The 24,141-nt window shown below is 31.0% G+C and overlaps 3 protein-coding genes across 4 annotated transcripts in view; 2 read left to right on the top strand and 1 right to left on the bottom strand.

Annotated features, from left to right (window-relative positions):
* LOC139514647 (uncharacterized) overlaps positions 1–24,141 on the top strand; it is a 369,289-nt gene that overhangs the window by 48,679 nt on the left and 296,469 nt on the right. The window lies entirely within an intron of this gene.
* LOC139514640 (hatching enzyme 1.2-like) lies at positions 1,657–10,081 on the top strand. Its single transcript, XM_071304092.1, has 12 exons — positions 1,657–1,804; positions 2,230–2,248; positions 2,515–2,547; positions 2,996–3,030; positions 3,538–3,622; positions 4,313–4,451; positions 4,598–4,773; positions 5,046–5,270; positions 5,825–5,857; positions 6,867–7,019; positions 7,507–7,751; positions 9,926–10,081. The coding sequence occupies exons 1-12, from the start codon at positions 1,733–1,735 to the stop codon at positions 10,010–10,012; spliced, it is 1,302 nt and encodes a 433-aa protein (XP_071160193.1). The 5' UTR covers positions 1,657–1,732; the 3' UTR covers positions 10,013–10,081.
* The window catches only part of LOC139514633 (uncharacterized), a 28,668-nt gene continuing 23,627 nt past the window's right edge, over positions 19,101–24,141 (bottom strand). For both annotated transcript variants that reach the window (XM_071304082.1, XM_071304083.1), the window contains exons 13-14: positions 23,593–23,691; positions 19,101–19,386 (exon numbers count right to left, since the gene is read on the bottom strand). In XM_071304082.1, coding sequence (XP_071160183.1) covers positions 19,165–19,386; positions 23,593–23,691 — 321 coding nt within the window. In that variant the 3' untranslated portion in view covers positions 19,101–19,164. The remainder of the gene's footprint in view (positions 19,387–23,592; positions 23,692–24,141) is intronic.

Here is a 24,141-nt window from a genome sequence, read left to right as displayed (position 1 = left end):
GAGTCGTTTGAATCACTCAAAACTAGGGGAGACAAGCACAAGTGTAAATGCTTTAACTTTCACGATTAAAACTATGTAGTTGATTTTTGCCTATCGAACAGAGCACTGCTATAAATACCAGTACATGATTGTATCTCATCCATCAGTGTTAAGCCGAAATGTACCAACATTTTTAGACAAATAGAAATATTTCAAATATAATAGATAGCCATTATCATATAATCCTTAACCCTCCTCTATAAATTTAACTCAATTCTCCTATCTATTTAGTCCATCAAATCAAATAAAAACGTCCTATCATCACTATCCCATTATACCACGGAAAATGATTTGGGAGGATATCAACTTGAATCATTCCGCTCCACACCGACCTATACTTAATTAATAAAAAAAAAAACCATTAAAAATATACAACTTTTGAGAACTCAAAAGCCAGAATGGCATGAACAAAGCAGCCAAAAACTTGTAAACTATTGTAAATTCTGACGGGGAGTTAACAAAATAAGTCCGTGCACGAAAGAAATGATTGAGTAAAATTGTGAATGGAAATGGAGAATGTGTCAAAGAGACAACAACCCTACCAAAGAGCAGAAAACAACCAAAGGCCTCCAATGGGTCTCCAACACAGCGAGAAAATCCCGTACCCGTAGGCGGGCTCCGGCTGATCCCTAAATAAAAATGTGTACAACATCAGTGAAGATGGACGTCATAATAAACTAAAAACATATAAATGAACTAAAATTAAACAATATACTACACTAACAAAGTTAGGAGGCTCCTGATTTGGGACAGGCACAAAAATGCGGCGGGGTTTAACATATTTAGTGAGATCTCAAACCTCCCCAATATATATGAGTGACTACATACGAGAAGCATATATGAATCATAATCAATGTAATTAATTAAGCTCTGAATATGCGGAGTTCACTAATGACAAACTGATAACCTATATATATTACTTAATAATAATGCTTTTAGAAATTATCTCCAGCTGAGTTATCTGTGATTCGGAACTAACTTTCTTTTTAACATATTTTTCTTAAATTCTCCGTTGATAGATATAGAAATTGTTTTGTAAATATCAATATCTATCAAGCAATATTTCGACATTAATTTACGTGCAAGGCTAGTATAACCATTTCAGTTTCAAAAATTCCCCCAAATGAATGTGGCTAGTTCAATCCTTATTAAAATTTGAAGTAATACAAAATCTTGTCCTTTAAAGAAACGTTAACCGTAGATTATCTTTGGGAGTTTATGTTTATATACCTAAATATAACAAGGAAAGGACCTGGTTCTGAAAATGAATTTTGTGAAAAACATGTTATTGTCGATGTTTTTTGTCCAGTACAATAAATTTGCACTCATTATAGGAATACAACAAATAATCAAATTAAGGTCATACACTGTTTTGTCCAATACTCCCATTTTGTCCTAATTATTGAAATGAAACGCATATGAATGAATAAAAGGTCATGCACTGTACTATCTAGGAGGAAGCCATGACATAAATATCAACAACAATCATACTGATAACATCTTGACGTCTACGAATCAAAGGAATCCGGATTTATACACCTTAGTTCTATAGACATTCATACTTCACGAATAAATGATACTTTTATCTATAAATAGTACAAATAGTAACCCCGACCAAGGGAAAAGCCATATGTTTCCTTGATAAGACACACTGAACTTTGAACAATTTCACTTTACGAACAAGAATACCACGATGAGGTCAATAATTTCCATTGTTCTTGGACTGTCCTTATTGGGTCTACTTAGGGCCACACCACTACCAGAGGTATTTTATATTTTCAAATAAGGTTTCTTTTTTACTGTTTTTGGTCATACTTTTGCGTTAGGAAAAAAGATTATACAAAGACATGACATTAGTACAAATGTAGCTATCTTATCATACATAGTCAATTTTAAAATGGGTAAATGCTTCACATTTTTCTTTCATACGATTACGCAATGGAAAATATTCGTAAAAGCGGTTGTGAAAGTTAAATTCTTTAGAAGTACCAATGAAAAGACACAGAGGAAATGCGGAATAGTCGAGGAATCTACAGATATATTATATATATTAATCTATAAACCAAAATGATATACAAGTACCTGACCATCGAATTGAAGAAAATGCATGGTGTATAATTGAATATAAGAACCTAACTATATGCTTATATAAAACGTTCATTAATTACTTATTGTTTGTTCGTCTTTCAGGTTCAAGTGGAACTTCTAGGTAAAGTAGATTTTGCTCTTTAAACACAGAGAAGAAAACGATATAGACACGATCGAATTGACTTGCAAAGTACCTTTTACTTGGAATTTCGGAAATTAATCTATGTCCCGTTATTTAATTGTCATTGATAAATATTGTAGCATATATTTTGATCGTTTATGCAGATTAATTTTCTTGGCTTTTCGTGATTACCACTTTGATTGTGTATATTTTTTACGTTTTGGCAAACATATATTTCGTTTAAAGAATCTATTTTTTTCCCACAGAAACCCCTGTAGACAATCCAGAAGAAACTGAAGGTAAGGCTAATATACGGGTTGAGTTCTAAAACTAACAATTTGAAACTAAGAATATTAATTAAACACTGCTTATTTCAGTACTTTAACAGAAGACGATTTGCCATGATAAAAATAAACCCCTTCTAAGAAATCTTTATTAAGTTAGTGAAGTGCAAAATTCAGTAAATACTTTTTTTTTTATGTATAACAATTTTGTTTTGAAATAAGGCAAGCAAAAGAAGGCAAAAGTAGTATACCGCTGTTCAAAAGTCATAAATTGATTAAGAGAAAACAAATCCGTGCTACAAACTAAAACCGAGGGGAAACATCAACTATAAGAGGAAATAGCGAAACAACAGAAACACCGAAGTGCAATAAAAGCAAACTACCATGCAACATACATAAAATATAGGTACTGTTGCATCATTATTAACACATATATACAATTTGCCTTTATTTTATATTTAAGGTTTCTTTGAAGGTGATATAGAACTAGATGGAGAGGTTGGTAGTTGAACTGTTTAAAAGAAGTTCTTTATATTTTACCTTCGGGACTGGGTCAACTAAAAATGAATAAAGTTTTTGTGCGTGAATCAAACTGTTCAACCGAATTTGTTTATCAAATAAAAAAAACAACGGATAAAAGGAGGCGGGTTAATGAGACATTATATACTTATAAAACAAAAGAGAAAGACATTTAACAATTATACTGTCAAATCATGGGGGAAAACATCATTCCATATAGATGCATGTTTTCATAAATTACATTTTTTTAAAGATTAAATTGATTTATCACATGTAACGATGCAGAATTTTGACTAACCCATTAATCTGTATTTGCTTTTCCGTATGTTTGTTAGACGTTATTTATTTCACTAACAAGAAATTAAAAAAAAAGTACTAATGTTCTGAAATATTTCTGTAACTGTTCATCTTCTTTTCATATTTTTTTTAGATATTTTATCTTTGTCTATATTGTACATTTATACTGCTATTGTTTGACGTTTTCAGACTAGAAATGCAGTTAATACTCATTATTACCGAAGTGCTACATGGCCTAATGGTATTGTTCCATATCAAATTGATTCACACTACTGTAAGTTGCTGATTTGTTTTATTTGTTTTATTCTAAAACCGATGTGAAGGACAAATGTGCCAAAAGGGCATAGTTTAAAGACAACTTTTAAACATAAGTGTTTCTATGCTATGTACAATGTTATGTCGGTAGTGTTTACACATGACACATTTTCTATAAATCTTTCGTCGACTCAGGATATCAACAACTTACAAAGATAGCACAGGATATCAACAACTTACAAAGATAGCACAGGATATCAACAACTTACAAAGATAGCACAGGATATCAACAACTTATAAAGCTGTTCTATTTACAATGATAAAGTGGGTACCAATGAGAAACTTCCAATAAACCTTTCAACGACTCGGGGTACCGACAACTGATATACATATGCGTATCTATTCTATTAACAATGATTTAGTGGGTACACATGCTGCATATTCTAAAACTCTTTGGTCGGCTTGGGTAAATCGACATCTTATAAACACAACCGTACTTATGCTATAATTTACAATATTATACCGGTAGAGGTTACAAATGAAGCATATTCTAGAGATCTTTCGTCAGCTAGGGGTATCGATATTAACGTCAAAACATAAGAATAAAAATATTGTTGTTAATGAAATAGGATTATAACTCCTGAGTTTTTGTATATACGTGAAAATTAAACATCCAATATGGTGAATATTTTTCACTTTATTTGTACAGCAACAGAAGTTAGAAACACATACTTACAAGCCATGAAGGAAATTGAAGAAGATACAAAAGTACATGGAAAAACATGTGTAAAATTTGTGCCAAAAACAAGTCAGCACCATGATTACATATACATTTTACCACAGACTGGGTGAGTAAAAAAGGATATCAATCCTCTTAAAAAAAATGGATAATACCTCATAAAGGTAGTATTAACATTTGCATGAATATTCTTTAATGTTAATTACTAAATTGAATTAGTAAAGACAATTTGTAATTCAAATGTGTATGTTGTAGGTGTCACTCTCCGGTCGGTCATCACACTGGCAGAGGTCTTGTATCTTTAGGACATGGGTGTGAAAGACAAGGAACTGCAATGCACGAATTTTTACATGTTCTGGGATTCTGGCATGAACAAAACCGATATGACAGAGATAAATATGTGACAATCGATTTAAGCAATGTTGTAACAGGTAATTAATTATCTGGGTGCATTATCTAGCATCGCAACATGAAAGAAATACATCAAGTTTTACAATGATGCTTCTATGAAAATATGTTTTTAATTGATTATTTTTCTAACATCACATCCATTTATGTAAGAATGGTATATTATTATTTTTTTTTATCGGTGGCAAATTATGGTTGTAATAATAATAATAATAATTGATATACATGTTTTTTTTCTTCTTTACTTATGTTTGTTTATACATATAGAAGATTCATAAATTGTTTCTATTTTCAGCACAACATAAAGACTTCAGAATCCACACAACACATGATATGACAACTTTCGGTGAACCCTACGATTTCGGATCCATTATGCACTACGGACCATACTCTTTCGCTATCGACAAATCCAAACCAACAATCATACCAAAACACTCACCAGGTGCAATTATGGGTCAGAGGTTAGCTCTTTCAAGAGAAGATGTAGACAAAATACAAAAACTTTACAATTGTGGTCAAGGTAAACATGCATTTTTTTAAAATTAATATAAAAAAAGAAGATGTGGTATGATTGTCAATGAGACAACTCTCCACAAGAGACTAAGATAATATATCTATATTTCACAGGTCAAGTATATAAATCATTTAAAAAAAAGGGGAATTTCATTTAACTATAACGACAACTGAGTACTATCGAGAACTGCAATATCATACCATAAGTGCTCGAAAGACTATGGATTTCTATCCCAGAAATAGATTACTTTAGCTGCATTTTGGCACCTCTCGGAATTTCAGGTCTTCAATGATCTTTAACTTCATATTTTTTTTGGCCTATTTAATTTTATTATAAATTAGAGTGATACTGATGAGACTGCTGAGCGGTGAAACGTGGGTCTAGCGTACAAAATCATAAGCTCTGTATCATCTTTATTGGTGTTTTTTTTTCATAATACAACACAATAGGGAAAAGGCCTGGTACACGCAACTATTGGAATTATCATTTATAAGTCATAACCCAAATCATCAATTGATATCGATGACTTTATTCAATTAACTTTCATCATTATGTTTCAGATCTTACTCATATTGCTACTCCAGTAGAGCCAAGTAAGGAAAACATTTTTTTAAACATTTATATATTTGTATACATTCATACATTAATGAGTGTGTACTTATTTTTTTTTTAATTGTAACTGCTTGGTTATAACTGACTGCGATTATTTGGTAACTTAAACACATTCATAAGAAGCAGAGACAAGTTCAAGGCCAAAGACAAATTGAAAAGGGCGGTGACAAACAGTTCACTAAAAGACAACACAGAAAACCAAATGTAATAACCATACTCAATACCCGACATATATAATGCAAATGATTCAGCAGCTCCAGTTTAATAATTTGCTCGAGTGATATAAAATAAAATTTAGAAACGAATTCAAGACTTTAAAATCAAACAATAGGACCGAAAATATGAGAAAACGGAATATTATTAATTGTTAATGTGATTTATACACTTAAATAAAGGCAACAGTTGTAAACCGTTATTCAATAGTCATATATCGAGTATGCGGATCACAAACCAAAACCAAGGGAACACACAAATGATAAGATTGAAACATCGGAACAACAGAAACATTGAACTGTAACAAAAACAAACACCAACATACATATAAACGGACTGTTTGATAACATAACATTGATTAAATATCACGTATAAAATGTGAGACTGTTGTTTCAGTATAAGCATCAACCATTTTCCGTCAAAATACTGCTGCAAATAGGTTTTCTACTTTCTTTGCAGTAAAAATATCTAGGAAATTTGGGTCATAGCATGTCTAACACTGATGTATACTAGTTTTTTTGCAACTGGTCAGTTTGATTTTAAATCATTAAAGAAGTATAGAAACGGATTTCTACAGATGACTTATGTTCAATATCTCAAATCTTCATGGACAACGTAAGATGTAATTTTTTATAGCTAGCTCTTTATTAGAAATTTATTTTCACACTTTCAATACTTTGGATATTGAAACATTATGGTTATTTAGGTATCCAGTTACTGATTCAGTTCTGTTTTACCCTTTCTGTGTTAATAATTTCATGTTGATTTGGGTTGCAGCTCATCTCGTTGAATGTGACTTTGAACATGGTATTACAAGTGGTAAATGTAATCTCCAACAGTTACATGATGACCAATTCGACTGGACATTGAAGACTGGTCCATCTGGAGTCAGCGGATCTGGTCCTTTGGCTGACCATACTAACGGTGCAGGTAAGTTCAAACGATTATTTCATCTTGTTTACAATTTGTAATATAAATATAGAAAAAAAAAAGACGTGGCATGATTACCAATGAGACAACTGTCCACAAGAAACCATAATGACACAGACATTAACAACTATAATTCACCGTACGGCCTTAAATAATGAGCAAAGCCCATACCGCATAGTCAGATATAATAGGCCCCGATATGACAATGTGAAACAATTCAAACGAGAAAACTAACGGCCTCTGCTGACTGTTGTCTGCTCTATGGTAGGGTTGTTGTCTTTTTGGCACATTCCCCATTTCCATTCTCAATTTTATTATTAATATATGGTTCACATTTTGACCAGCAACTTAAATAGTTCACAGGGAAAAACGCATTTGAGTTAAACATGAATTATCTACATTTGAACTTGTTTGATCTTTTTAATAAGAATTTTGCAACTGTGCACGATTTGGTGTATGAATTTTGTAATCTTTATTTTTCTGTCAGGACACTACCTATTGGCCGATGCTCGCCATCACCATAACAAGAAAACAAGGATTCAAACAACAACACTTCCATCCGGGGTAAACTGCATTGAATTCAGTTATTTTGTTCATGGTAGCCAGATGAAAACCTTTTTGATCCGCGCAGAAGCTCCCAGAATTCATCACACTATTAAGCAATGGAGTGGAAGCCAGACGAATGGCTGGATGACACAAAGAATCAATATGAATGTACCTTTATCTTGGAAGGTAAGTTGTCAGTTTGAATGTAGTTTCTTTAAATTTTAATTCTTCTCCTATCTATGCGAGCGTATTATTTTTCTTGAGCAAAAATAAATTAATTATTTTCAAAAGTTTCCATGCATGGTATTAGGGATTCTTATCCTCTACATCAAATATACAAATTGTCACCTGCAAGAGGTTGTTTACATGTCTCATCATTTTTATGGTCATACCTATAAAATTTACTGTTAAAAATACTTTTGAATTGTTCGAAGTACTAAAGATTATTTATTTCAGCTTTTATTTTTTTTGATTCGAGCATCACTTGTAAGTCTTAGTCGCTGGTTCAAAATTATAATATATAAAAAAAGTAAGATGTAAAATGATTGCCCATGCCAAAGCTCTACAAGAGACCAAATGATAAAGAAGTTAACAACTAAATAACCATTAGGCCTTCAACAACTTAATTGTGTTTAGTTTACAAAGCATTTAAGACCGGTATAGGAATATATAAAAATTTTGACATTTATACAATAAAAGCGACGCTGGTACAATTTTAAAATTTCCAAACATGGCGCAAAGCCAACAAAGATATGCCAAAATAAAAATAGCTATTTGCGATGTGAACTGGCACAACAAATTTCAAGATTTTGATAATGTCTTAATTTGAATATATTGACATGATTCATGTGACATCGTGCTATTACCGAGGAAGGATATCTGTTATCCGAAATATCTAACATATTGTTCGTTTTATTGTGTTTTTTTGTGATGTTGTACTATTTTAGACTTGTTATAAATTATATGGCACAACTTTTTGGAATTTTGGATCCTCAATGCTCTTCAACTTTGTACTTGTTTGGCTTTATAAATATTTTGATATGAGCGTCACCTAAAGTTTTCAGGGATTATGTATAATCACTAGAAAAAACGTCAGGGATTATACATAATAACTGAAATGAAGAATAGTCTATTTATAAAGAAAATGAATAAAAGTCAATTAATTTATGCTATAAAATCATATTAAAACAGCATTACACTGTATAAACATAAATTGTAAAATGTTAAGAACAAAATATCAAAATGATAACCCCAATTTTGAAAATGGATATTAAAATGTTAAACACGTCAATATATTAAAATATAATGCTTCATATCTGTTTTTACCACAATATCCATATTAAAAAAAAACCTTTCCTTCACATATTGAATCAGATATTAAGACCCACCCAAGAGAAATAAAGTGTTCAGTAAAAACATCTGTCGGTACCCCCCAAAAAAGGGAAAAAGCAACCTCGAACTGGTCCGGGCAAGATACCATGTCTTTTTTTTGCCAGGCGATATCCTTTTTCAGACTTTTGGTGAACAATTACCATTATATTTTTTGGGATTCCCTTTCCTTTTTTACCCTGTGGAATTGCTTTCGCTAAAATTTTGTTCTAATTGTCAATCCTTAAATTTTCTATACATTTAGATGTGTAAGTTCTATCTGTTTGAATTTCTTGTTCATTTGAACAAAAACAAAAAACAAAAAAAACAGATGTTCATAATCTTTTTCACCATTTGTTTTACATGTACCACAAATAACATGCTCCTTGGATTTACAATTAGAACATGAATATCTATTTAACGCTGGCTTTTAATAAACAAACACTACATGTAAAGCTATTACTAAAAAGAGGGAATCTTAATATTATTAATTTTGAAGTCTTCAACTTTATCTCGAAACCCTGTGTTGGTTATATCTTTAAGATCATCCTCTGTGTTTAAAAGCAAAATTATTTCATTTGGCAAGGAATATGAAAGTAAAAAATCATAATTTGTCTATGTTTTTTTTTTATCAAACAAAGGATCCTTAAATTATTCATATTCCCTGAAATTATATTAGGGAATTTGTGGAATAATAGGTAAAGTTTTCAGTGATTATGTAAAATCACTGGTCATTTTCAGGGATTATATATAATTACTAATGATTTTAGTGATTCTACATATTCCCTGAAAAATCAGGCATTCTACATAATCCCTGATTAAACAAATTCACTGTAACATATACACACACTATTTAATGAAATTCTCATCTATTGTTAAACTTCCCTACTCTTCAAAGTAATAAGCACAGCCAATTCACAAATTTCAATTTTAATTTAATATACCAATTACATATTTATATAATATATTTACTTATTAATTTTACATTTTAGCTTGTGTTTGAGGCTGATATTGGCAGTGGTGATAGAAGTATGATGGCCATTGACGATTTAAAGGTTTACCATGGTCATTGTGTTTAAAATTAATTTAAATATTTATATGTTAAAACTTTTAGTTTGTTATATATGAGTAAAAAATATTTACATTAACGGTTTTCTTTGTCATGTATCCATATTATCTGTTTTAAAAATAAAAAGATGAAAAAAATCTCATTTTTATAAATGGTTTGTAGAATTAATCCAAGAACCTTTTTTCTTTATCATTTATCAATATTATCTTTTTAAAAAAACAAAAATATGAAAACAATTCTCATTTGATAGATTTTTTGTAGAATTAATCCAAAAACCAAACTCTATGGAGACAGACTTAATCTGTAATTCAGTTTTTAATTCAGTTTGGCTTAAAACAGGAACATATATCACTATATTTTTTCTACTGGCGTTAATAGTTTGTGGGTTATAGAATATTTTATAATTTCCCCAAATGGTTTACAATAAACTGTATTTGATGCTGACAGTCATTTAATTGTTGGTCTGATCATAAAATGTAATGACCTTAATAGTAATGCGTTCTGTCTGTATATAAATTGAGAATGCAAAAAAGCTACAAGTGGGCAGCAAAACAGATATAACAAGAATGTGTCCCAAGTACATGGATGCCCCATCCGCACTATCATTTTCTATGTTCACTGGACCGTGAAAATGGAATAAAATCTCTAATTTGGCATTAAAATGAGAAGGATCATATCATAGGGAACATGTTTACTAAGTTTCAAGTTGATTGGACTTCAACTTCATCAAAAACTTCCTCAACCAAAAACTTTAACCAAAACTTTAACCTGAAATGAGACAGACAAACAGAGGGACGACAAACAGACGAACAAACGGATGCACAGACCAGAAAACATAATGCCCATAAATGGGGCATAAAAACAGAAAGTTCCACAACAGATATGAGCCACAATAGAATATCAAAAAGGACGAAGAGATCACCATTGGGATGTGACTGGACTAAACGTCTACTGATACAAGTCATTCATCATCTTCCCTTGTTTCATTTTTCACAATTGTGTTAGCCTTACATAACTTATCATTTCATGGATCTCTTTGTAGGGAGTACAAACTATTCACTCTACAATTATAACTCATTTCAATTAAAATTAATTATATATAATTGTGTTGCTCTTTTTAGTTTACTTGTGTTATGTTTTATAAACTATTATTTTCTCTTGAATTTTTCTTAAAATAACTTTTTCTTATTGTTCATATATTGTTTCCAACTTTTTTCTGTTATTGAAAAAAAATACACACGAAACTGACCTTCAACTAACTGACTTCAAAATTAATCGGGATCTTCTACCTCAAGCTTATTAGTAATTTTATACCCAAGGAAAATTGCAATTTGACCAAAAAACTATTTGTTTGATTGAGAAACTGGAAACCACTTTTCTGCGCAAGTTTCTGTCAATTTTGCTGTTTCAATAATTTGGACATTAGTTATAAATTAAAGAGCACATCTCCCTCTTGAAGCACCATGATTCCTCCACCAGCTTTGATAATACTTTTTGTCCTTTTTGGTTTAAAAGTTTTTCATTTGTTTTATAAGCTTTGTATGTTGAAATTTTTTCGTCTGGAATTTCATGTAACACTTATTGTCGAATTGTGCATCTGATGTAGAAAAATCAAAAGCCCAAAATCAAAATCTCAAACACATTAAACGAATGGATAACAACTGTCATATTAATGACTTGGCAAAGGCATCTACTTATGTAGAAAATGGTGGATTACAAGTGACTTAAGTAGAACACTAAACCATTATTGATGTGGTCATTGTCATCATCATCAACGTCAACTCAACATGTCTTGTGTTCCGTAACTTTTCTTTTTTAAACTTATCTATAAAAATACGAAATTTATTTAATTCATAATAACTGCTGCCTGAATGGATGTTATGTCTTTGACAAATATTTACTAGTGAATAAACCTTATAGTCCAACACAGATAACAAAAGCTTCTTGTAATTTAGACCACAGATAGAAGTTAATGATGTTAATTTTTTTATTATAAATGTATTACAATATAGTACAATAACAGTTAAAGTTAATGTGCACAGCTTCACTCTCAAATTATTTATACAGAAAATACATTTGGAAAACTCTCTTTCTTATTCTAATCAAACGGAACAGATTTTGTACAAATAAAATGAAGATATATGTCTGAAATTTACCAATCTCATTGAAATGCAGTTCCTGTCACTGCTCTTTGCATAAAATGATCTGAAAATTCTTAGTTCTACCTTCTGCTTTAAAGACATTTCAGGAACCTATGGCACACACCTTAAAAAATTTTGAAGACAGAATTTTATGATATATTTAACAGAAAAAATAGTAGAATAGAGAATGTAAGCAAAGCTTGGACACAGAATCTATATTTAATTATTTTGTGTACCAGTACATTAAATTATCAGTTGACAGTACCAATAATTTCAAACAGAAATGTTTCGACAAAATGAAAAAATAGTATAAATAGGAATAAACTGTAAACATTAAATGAATATTATATATATTTTTCATCTATGGAATACAATAATAGTAATAAAATGTAAAGATTTATAAAAAGCAAACATAAAAATTAACTTATTACAATACATCTAAATATATAACAAAATCAACCATATTTTGGAGTAACAACTACATTTAAATTAAATAATGTAAATGATTATAACATAGATAATTATGAAACACGTCATCTATTTATAGAGTGTATAAAGGGTTATAAAAAGGAATCCAGCTTTAACAACCATAAGTAGTAAATTTTGTAACACATTGGATTTGATTTGATACTAACCTTTGATTGTCAATTATTACATTCATTCTGATGGCTGAAAAGTTATATATTTATAAATTTCATATAAAAATGTTTTTGATATTCATATTTAACAACAAATATTGTTTCAATAATTCCCATTTCACATTAATGTAAAAGAATTAAGGGTTATTGAAAGAGGGTAATTTTTATAAAATAAGACAGAAAACAATCATAAAATGTCAACACTTAATAAGATTCTAAGGTATTCTTGTTTGAACCACATGTTCCCGGTGTGGACAACTGTCATCAAGACAGTTTGCAAGCCTAAACATATCAATCTAAACCAAGTGCTCAGAATCGTCCATTGGCTTTTATACAAGTTTTCCATATAAAAGAATAAATCATAGAAACTGAGTTAAGGGGGCTTGCGGGTATAAATAGTTTTTTTTTTAAATATAGGATTTATCTATATTTTTCTATAAATGAACTTTTTCATACACTTAATATAAAAATGAAATAAAAAATGGGGTCATTGTTTATTTAAGCTCACAATCTCAAAAGAAGCATACGTTTTTGTTAATGTCCTTTTTTTCTGTTGAACTAATAGGAAAAATAGAGGTAATATCGAAATAAAATAAGAGCTAATTTACAGGTATTGCTTAAATTTGACAATTATTTAGTTTATGTACAGCTTATTTGAAAACAATAATAACAAGAGGCTCTCAAGAGCCTGAATCGCTCACCTTAATTCTTTTGGTTAAATCTCTCATCAATGATTATTTTGGCTTTTCAATTTATTTAAATGTTTTTTGGATCGTCCTATTTTCTTCAAAAGCCAAAAAAATAATCATTTTCTCCTATGTTCTATTTTAGCCATAGGAGCTATGTTTCTTGACATACAAGGAAATAAAATATAAAATTTATACTAGATACTCTGAAACTCATTTAGCCTAAGTTTGGCTGAAATTGATACAGCAGTTTCAAAGGAGAAGATTTTTTAAAGTAAGTCAACATGATGAACAAATTGTGAAAAAAGTCTTTAAAGGGCAATAACTCCTTAAGGGGTCAATTGACAATTTTGGTCAAATTGACTTAATTGAAGATCTTACTTTGCTGAACATTATTGCTGTTTACAGTTTATTTCTATCTATAATTATATTCAAGATAATAAACAAAAACAGCAAAATTTCCTTAAAATTATCAATTCAGGGGCAGCAACCCAACAACAGGTTGTCTGATTCATCTGAAAATTTCAGGGCAGATAGATCTTGACCTGATAAACAATATTACCCAACGTCAGATTTGCTCTAAATGCTTTGGTTTTTGAGTTATAAGCTAAAAACTGCATTTGACCCCTATGTTCTATTTTTAGCAATGGCGACCATGTTTGTTGATAGATCATAACTTCGGATACAATTTACAAACTAGATACCCTAAGGAACATTCAGTTAAAGTTTGGAAGTATTTGGCCCAGTAGTTTCAGAGGAGAAGATTTTTGTAAAAGATTACTAAGATTTACGAAAAATGGTTAAAAATTGACTATAAAGGGCAATAACTCCTGAAGGGGTCAACTGACCATTTCCGTTATGTTGACTTATTTGTAAATCTTACTTTGCTGAACATTATTGCTGTTTACAGTTTATCTCTATCTATAATAATATTCAAGATAATAACCAAAAACTGCAAAATTTCTTTAAAATTACCAATTCAGGGGCAGTAACCCAACAACAAGTTGTCTGATTCATCTGAAAATTTCAGGGCAGATAGATCTTGACCTGATAAACAATATTATCCCATGTCAGATTTGCTCTAAATGCTTTGGTTTTTGAGTTATAAGCCAAAAACTGCATTTGACCCCTATGTTCTATTTTTAGCAATGGCGACCATGTTTGTTGATAGATCATAACTTCGGATACAATTTACAAACAAGATACCCTAAGGAACATTCAGTTAAAGTTTGGAAGTATTTGGCCCAGTAGTTTCAGAGGAGAAGATTTTTGTAAAAGATTACTAAGATTTACGAAAAATGGTTAAAAATTGACTATAAAGGGCAATAACTCCTAAAGGGGTCAACTGACCATTTCCGTCATGTTGACTTATTTGTAAATCTTACTTTGCTGAACATTATTCCTGTTTACAGTTTATTTCTATCTATAATAATATTCAAGATAATAACCAAAAACAGCAAAATTTCCTTAAAATTACCAATTCAGGGGCAGCAACCCAACAACAGGTTGTCTGATTCATCTGAAAATTTCAGGGCAGATAGACCTTGACCTGATAAACAATATTACCCCATGTCAGATTTGCTCTAAATGCTTTGGTTTTTGAGTTATAAGCCAAAAACTGCATTTGACCCCTATGTTCTATTTTTAGCAATGGCGACCATGTTTGTTGATAGATCATAACTTCGGATACAATTTACAAACTAGATACCCTAAGGAACATTCAGTTAAAGTTTGGAAGTATTTGGCCCAGTAGTTTCAGAGGAGAAGATTTGTGTAAAAGATTACTAAGATTTACGAAAAATGGTTAAAAATTGACTATAAAGGGCAATAACTCCTAAAGGGGTCAACTGACCATTTCCGTTATGTTGACTTATTTGTAAATCTTACTTTGCTGAACATTATTGCTGTTTACAGTTTATCTCTATCTATAATAATATTCAAGATAATAACCAAAAACAGCAAAATTTCCTTAAAATTACCAATTCAGGGGCAGCAACCCAACAACGGGTTGTCTGATTCATCTGAAAATTTCAGGGCAGATAGATCTTGACCTAATAAACAATATTAACCCATGTCAGATTTGCTCTAAATGCTTTGGTTTTTGAGTTATAAGCCAAAAACTGCATTTGACCCCTATGTTCTATTTTTAGCAATGGCGACCATGTTTGTTGATAGATCATAACTTCGGATACAATTTACAAAATAGATACCCTAAGGAACATTCAGTTAAAGTTTGGAAGTATTTGGCCCAGTAGTTTCAGAGGAGAAGATTTTTGTAAAAGATTACTAAGATTTACGAAAAATGGTTAAAAATTGACTATAAAGGGCAATAACTCCTGAAGGGGTCAACTGACCATTTCCGTTATGTTGACTTATTTGTAAATCTTACTTTGCTGAACATTATTGCTGTTTACAGTTTATCTATATCTATAATAATATTCAAGATAATAACCAAAAACTGCAAAATTTCTTTAAAATTACCAATTCAGGGGCAGTAACCCAACAACAAGTTGTCTGATTCATCTGAAAATTTCAGGGCAGATAGATCTTGACCTGATAAACAATATTATCCCATGTCAGATTTGCTCTAAATGCTTTGGTTTTTGAGTTATAAGCCAAAAACTGCATTTGACCCCTATGTTCTATTTTTAGCAATGGCGACCATGTTTGTTGATAGATCATAACTTCGGATACAATTTACAAACAAGATACCCTAAGGAACATTCAGTTAAAGTTTGGAAGTATTTGGCCCAGTAGTTTCAGAGGAGAAGATTTTTGTAAAAGATTACTAAGATTTACGAAAAATGGTTAAAAATTGACTATAAAGGGCAATAACTCCTAAAGGGGTCAACTGACCATTTCCGTCATGTTGACTTATTTGTAAATCTTACTTTGCTGAACATTATTCCTGTTTACAGTTTATCTCTATCTATAATAATATTCAAGATAATAACCAAAAACAGCAAAATTTCCTTAAAATTACCAATTCAGGGGCAGCAACCCAACAACAGGTTGTCTGATTCATCTGAAAATTTCAGGGCAGATAGACCTTGACCTGATAAACAATATTACCCCATGTCAGATTTGCTCTAAATGCTTTGGTTTTTGAGTTATAAGCCAAAAACTGCATTTGACCCCTATGTTCTATTTTTAGCAATGGCGACCATGTTTGTTGATAGATCATAACTTCAGATACAAGTTACAAACTAGATACCCTAAGGAACATTCAGTTAAAGTTTGGAAGTATTTGGCCCAGTAGTTTCAGAGGAGAAGATTTGTGTAAAAGATTACTAAGATTTACGAAAAATGGTTAAAAATTGACTATAAAGGGCAATAACTCCTAAAGGGGTCAACTGACCATTTCCGTTATGTTGACTTATTTGTAAATCTTACTTTGCTGAACATTATTGCTGTTTACAGTTTATCTCTATCTATAATAATATTCAAGATAATAACCAAAAACAGCAAAATTTCCTTAAAATTACCAATTCAGGGGCAGCAACCCAACAACGGGTTGTCTGATTCATCTGAAAATTTCAGGGCAGATAGATCTTGACCTAATAAACAATATTAACCCATGTCAGATTTGCTCTAAATGCTTTGGTTTTTGAGTTATAAGCCAAAAACTGCATTTGACCCCTATGTTCTATTTTTAGCAATGGCGACCATGTTTGTTGATAGATCATAACTTCGGATACAATTTACAAAATAGATACCCTAAGGAACATTCAGTTAAAGTTTGGAAGTATTTGGCCCAGTAGTTTCAGAGGAGAAGATTTTTGTAAAAGATTACTAAGATTTACGAAAAATGGTTAAAAATTGACTATAAAGGGCAATAACTCCTGAAGGGGTCAACTGACCATTTCCGTTATGTTGACTTATTTGTAAATCTTACTTTGCTGAACATTATTGCTGTTTACAGTTTATCTATATCTATAATAATATTCAAGATAATAACCAAAAACTGCAAAATTTCTTTAAAATTACCAATTCAGGGGCAGTAACCCAACAACAAGTTGTCTGATTCATCTGAAAATTTCAGGGCAGATAGATCTTGACCTGATAAACAATATTATCCCATGTCAGATTTGCTCTAAATGCTTTGGTTTTTGAGTTATAAGCCAAAAACTGCATTTGACCCCTATGTTCTATTTTTAGCAATGGCGACCATGTTTGTTGATAGATCATAACTTCGGATACAATTTACAAACAAGATACCCTAAGGAACATTCAGTTAAAGTTTGGAAGTATTTGGCCCAGTAGTTTCAGAGGAGAAGATTTTTGTAAAAGATTACTAAGATTTACGAAAAATGGTTAAAAATTGACTATAAAGGGCAATAACTCCTAAAGGGGTCAACTGACCATTTCCGTCATGTTGACTTATTTGTAAATCTTACTTTGCTGAACATTATTCCTGTTTACAGTTTATCTCTATCTATAATAATATTCAAGATAATAACCAAAAACAGCAAAATTTCCTTAAAATTACCAATTCAGGGGCAGCAACCCAACAACAGGTTGTCTGATTCATCTGAAAATTTCAGGGCAGATAGACCTTGACCTGATAAACAATATTACCCCATGTCAGATTTGCTCTAAATGCTTTGGTTTTTGAGTTATAAGCCAAAAACTGCATTTGACCCCTATGTTCTATTTTTAGCAATGGCGACCATGTTTGTTGATAGATCATAACTTCAGATACAAGTTACAAACTAGATACCCTAAGGAACATTCAGTTAAAGTTTGGAAGTATTTGGCCCAGTAGTTTCAGAGGAGAAGATTTGTGTAAAAGATTACTAAGATTTACGAAAAATGGTTAAAAATTGACTATAAAGGGCAATAACTCCTAAAGGGGTCAACTGACCATTTCCGTTATGTTGACTTATTTGTAAATCTTACTTTGCTGAACATTATTGCTGTTTACAGTTTATCTCTATCTATAATAATATTCAAGATAATAACCAAAAACAGCAAAATTTCCTTAAAATTACCAATTCAGGGGCAGCAACCCAACAACGGGTTGTCTGATTCATCTGAAAATTTCAGGGCAGATAGATCTTGACCTAATAAACAATATTAACCCATGTCAGATTTGCTCTAAATGCTTTGGTTTTTGAGTTATAAGCCAAAAACTGCATTTGACCCCTATGTTCTATTTTTAGCAATGGCGACCATGTTTGTTGATAGATCAAAACTTCGGATACAATTTATAAATTAGATACCCTAAGGAACATTCAGTTAAAGTTTGAAAGTATTTGGCCCAGTAGTTTCAGAGGAGAAGATTCTTAAAATAGTTTACGACGACGACAGACGACGACAGACGACGGACGACGACGGACGCCAAGTGATGGCATAAGCTCACTTGTCCCTTCGGGACAGGTGAGCTAAAAAATATAGGTCACCGATGAGTTTAAATAGATATATCAATTTAAATGCCCCAAAATGGCATTTTTGCACCAAAGGGAGATAATTTGGGGCTTTTTCAATGATATAAACATTTTAAAAGTCAGCTGTGGCCTAACAGAATCAATTTGTTTGTGTGACTTTTGTACCATATCATAAGGTTATAACTATTAGTTGAATAAATATAAAATTTGTAATGAAAAAAACAAATGTTAAATTTTTTGCTGAAATTTTTGTACCCGTGAGCCTCCTTAATACAAATATTAAATACTATACAGGTACTAATGATAGTTCCTACAACTTGACAATATCCTGTAAGGTGACTGTTTTCAGCTCTTCCAGGATTTGATCAAGTGTTTGTTTTGTTTGTGGGAAACTTCTATTGGCTGACTTCATCATAAGCTGAACTTTGACCTGGTGTAAAATGTCTGTTGACCTTGTAATCAACATATCAGCAGCATGGTGTGACCCTGAACATTTTAAAGTTCTTTTTGAAAGCTTAATGAGACGATGGTCCTGAAAAATAATGAAGATTGTAAAAACATTTGTAGCATAAACCTTAGAAAACCTTGTAAATAGATAGAAGTGTATGTGGCTATGGTGCTTGTCTGTTATATTAATGTTTTTGATAACTAATTCAGGCATGTTTTATATGCATTTTGTTTTAATATGGGATCAAATATCTATCCTGATAAGAACCTTAAAGGGAAAATTCGCGATTTTTTACTTATGGTTTAAATATGTTCATTATAACATGATATATATATTCACAAAGTTTTATCGCTATATGTGCAGTAATAAAGGAGAAATTCAATAATTAGTGAAAAAATATTGACTACTTCCTGTAGGTCGTGACGTTTTCTCCTGGTTTTTGCATGCCGGGATTTAAAATACAATCATTAAAAGTCTTGGTATTTAATCATATTTTAACGTAATCGTAAGCGCGCAGATGACTTATGCTATATCTAATAACCATCCGATAATAAGAGAATAAAACGCACAGACGTGTAGTTGTACACATTCATGGGATAAATTTTCTATATTTACCGTATATATTTCGATTTATTTTTGTAGACAGCACAAGAAATTATTATTATTATTTTTGCTTTAATATATGCTTTTCAAACCGATAAAGTGAATAAATTAAAGTATATAACTTAAACTGGTAAGACAATATATATATAGGTTTACGCTTATTGGCGTTTTACTATCTACGGTGCTATGACTATGGATATGCGATGTGTGTATTATTCTCCGACAATACCTGTGAAAGGCCTGTATAAAGGTGAAATGTCAGATCGGTAATAAGCTTGGCCTCTAGGGCACACCGTGCCAGGTGTGACTGTCTATTCGAACCAGTGAATTATACGACAGGAGGTCGTATTTAATACACAAATTTAAAATACATTTTCAATGTGTTGACAAATACAAGTGAATCGCTGTGGAATTATTTAATTATATTTGGTGCTACTATTTAATTTGAATTTAAATAAGTTTCAAAACTAAGAAGTGAACCGGTTAAAGTCTGCAAATTAAATTTAGTTGTCTGAATGAAATTATTTACACTTCTATCATTTATTTATGTTTTATAAAAAGGGAAAATAAAACTAGTTTGACAAAAGCAATTTAGTTGCCTAAATAGGCAAAATATATACGGGAACACTTAAATTTAGACATTTGAAAGCCATGACCAAATGAAAAAAAATTACCTGTATATCAGTTTTACTTCTGGCGTTTGGCATTAGATTTTAGCTGATACATACGATAAGACATTGTCTCCGATTTTAGGGGATTTTTGAGGTCGGAAGGGTTAATCTTATGAAATAATATAGATTATCTGATATCATTTGGATAATGGGAGGAGCTATACTATAAAAACACATAAATTTATTACCAATACACTCGATATCAAATGTTGTTAATTTTGCTGATTCAGTTAACTTTTACTTACTTATATTTTTTCTCTTTTGATTTGAGCGTACCTGTTTTTATATGACAGTTTTTTTTTCAGTTCTTTTATCTCGTTAGACGAAAGCAAAATTGCGCAGTATATTCTACATTTGTATAGTCCGAAGTTTACTAATTGGTATTCTTATTCCACATGTAAAATAAATGAACTATTATAAAAAAAAAAAAAAAACCGGCATTCATTTTGAAATAGCACTGTTTTCTGAAGTCACATACATGTATCTATGTGAGGGTATAAACGGGACGAACTGATTAAAAAATAACGGGACCGAAAATTGTATATAAAACGGAAGAATAGGTGCTGAAATGTAAATAAAAGTAAAATTGAAATTAGATAACATGGGGATTTGGTCTATACCAGGAACATATATACTGTTCCCAGGTCTCTACCTATTCTTATAACCAATCTTAAATTTTGTTAAATTCTGTACACAGGCTGTATATCACGGACAGTTTTATATTGGTATGGTATATTTTTATAAATTTTACCTGTGCACACCTGGTTCACTCGCGATCACACACGTGATTCATTGACCTTGTTCATTGTGTATTAAATCAAACAAGCCTGCCAGGAAGTCGACCGTTAGAATACCCGAATATGTCACCTTTTACAATACCCCGGTAATTACCGGTATTAAGCCATGATGATTACAAGAGGACAAGTTTTTAAACGTTGGTCAAGTTAGGTAAAAACCCAAAATAAACTAAAAATATACGTTAGAAACAAGCATTTAAAAAAACTTTTTCAAAAGAGATAAATCTCATTTTATAATTCATCCACAATAAGTATCTCCCAACTTTTTTTCACTTTATTAATATTGAGACTACTATAACATTATTATAGCATAATTCCTATACAATATTTGATACTGTATCTCGGTGCCAAAAATGAAAATTTAATGACGAGCTAAAACCAATATACGATCTTATGTCATTTACAGCTTTTTAATCTGACTTCAGCATTGGACGCTGAATATTATTTAACCCTCTAAAAAATTTAAGATGTCTTGTAAAGTATTTTTTGAAATATTCTTATCAATTTCAGTGAAGCATTACTTGATTTGATGATCTTGGAAACTATGTAGACTTCTTCCATTACTTGGTCGGGTAGAAAATCCATCAGCTTGACAAGTCATTTTAACACTGATTAACGGACATGTCATGCTGGGTACTAGGACTTTGTGGTAATTAGATATCCGTGGTCATTAGTTTTCAAGATGGCGTCTTCCCGAGAATTGAGAGTCGATTTTAAAAATCTAATAACTCACACATCTAGACAAATAAACCTTTAATATTTTGGGAATATGCTTATTTATTTAGGATGAACATAATATCAAATTTTTATTTTTTTGCGAATTTTCCCTTTAACAGAAAACTTGATTTTTTGCAAATTAATTACATTTGTGATTTCAGGGCCTTTTATACAGTCGGAAACCTGGTTGAAATAGAACAAAAGAATCGAAGCTCTTTGTTAAGAGAAGGCGATAAATGCTTACTGTAATGTTTACTATAGTGACAAAAAATTTAAAAGTTAATAGAAAGAAACAAAATTACAATTTTCTTCTCAATTATGAAGTGTTTTATTTCAAAAACACCATTTGCATAAGTTTTCAATTTATCTAGTACATAGTTAAGCAAAACAATTAAATATCAAGTCAACGACATGGGTATCTTTCAAGTTGGATGTAGAAAATGCATTACCACGGACGGAAATATATCAATCTATCAGTTCAGTAATTTTCGTGTCTGCCCTTCCATTATGTGACTCAAGAAAAAATTCCAAAAAATGGGTAACAATTGTATCGAAAAGAGAAAATTGAGTGCACCTTTTTATGTTAGGGCGTGTTTGAGTTTAATATTTTGTCTTGATATCGTACAAAGCAAGAATATTTCATACATCGTTTCCCTTCAGATTCTATCATTTTTATATATCAAAGCTACAGGTTGACTTTATAACATAAAAAAATCACAGTACTAAAAGATGAAATATATGGGTCAAGTGAAATACCTATCTAATGAATCACAAAGACAGAGTAGGTGTGTTGGATGATGAAAATGCATATCTTCGAAAAATTATAATTTTTTGTGTGATAACCAGGGTTTCTAGTCTTCAACAACTAATCTAATAATATAAAAATCTAATAAAAAAAAATCTAGTCTGCCCTTCCACGAAATATTTAATTAGAATTTTTTTAAATGTTTATGAATTTTCGAAAATTCCACCTAACAACCAATCAGACAATAGTTTTAAGTTGAATCAATGCAGACAAGATCATTAACTGATGCTCATTAGCTAGTTGATACATTTGTCTTTTAAAATACAACTGACCTATAAGGATCGTAATGGTGCAATGTGGATGAAAATTTATCGGTTACCAAGAGGAAAATTGGCAGCGCGTCATCCCTACAATGTCTTCCATTTCTACGATTGTGAAAATGAACTGGCGTAATGGGGAGATAATTTTAACGAAGTAGAATCCTGACTGTATAGCTGACTGTATGGGCTTTACTCATTGGTGAAGGCTGTAGGGTGACTTATAGTTGTTAATTTCTGTATCATTTGGTCTCTTGTAGAGGATTGTTTCACTATTGGCAATCATACCACATCTACTTTTTTATATTAACACTTTGTGTTCAAAAGTTATGTCTATATTGTGTTTGAGAACAGTCTACACAGACAAGCACAATTTCTGTCTAATCACTTTTCAATTTGTCTGAGTGAATCTAGGGCACCTAATGATTTTAAGAACACACCTTTAGTTGTGACTGTAATAATTCTTGTAGTTGTTCTGAGTGATCCTCTATGTCATCACCATCTTGTTCTATACAATCCAAAGTTTCCTTTTCTACAAACTATAATCAAATATGTCTTTAATTAATTGTCAAATTTTGGTATATTTTCATCATACATAACCACATTTAACTATCTTCTTTTTAATATCAAAACATTCAAATATGTTTGAAAGGGATAGAGCCTTCTGAACTGTTGATAATACAAACGTTAAATTGAATTCAGAAAATAATTGAAGCTAACTGCTTTGTTTTTCAGTGCCTTCTTGTTTATATGAAGATTACTTAAAAATAAAAATAAAAATAATAAACTTTTTGCTGTTAATAATAAACTTTACACTGTTGATTTTTCATTAAATTTGTAAGTACTGCAATTGAAAATTCAATACTAGAAAAATCATAAATGATATGTTTGTTATTATAATATCTGCAGACATTTTATTTTATAGATAAAGAAAGGCAGCAGTAGTATACCACTGTTCAATAACCCTAAATTAATGAAGTGAAAAAAAA

Source organism: Mytilus edulis, chromosome 3 (genome assembly GCF_963676685.1).
Source record: "Mytilus edulis chromosome 3, xbMytEdul2.2, whole genome shotgun sequence".
Classification (NCBI taxonomy): Eukaryota; Metazoa; Mollusca; class Bivalvia; order Mytilida; family Mytilidae; genus Mytilus; species Mytilus edulis.
Note: the sequence above shows the minus strand (reverse complement) of the source record. Positions and strands in the feature narration are given on the sequence as shown.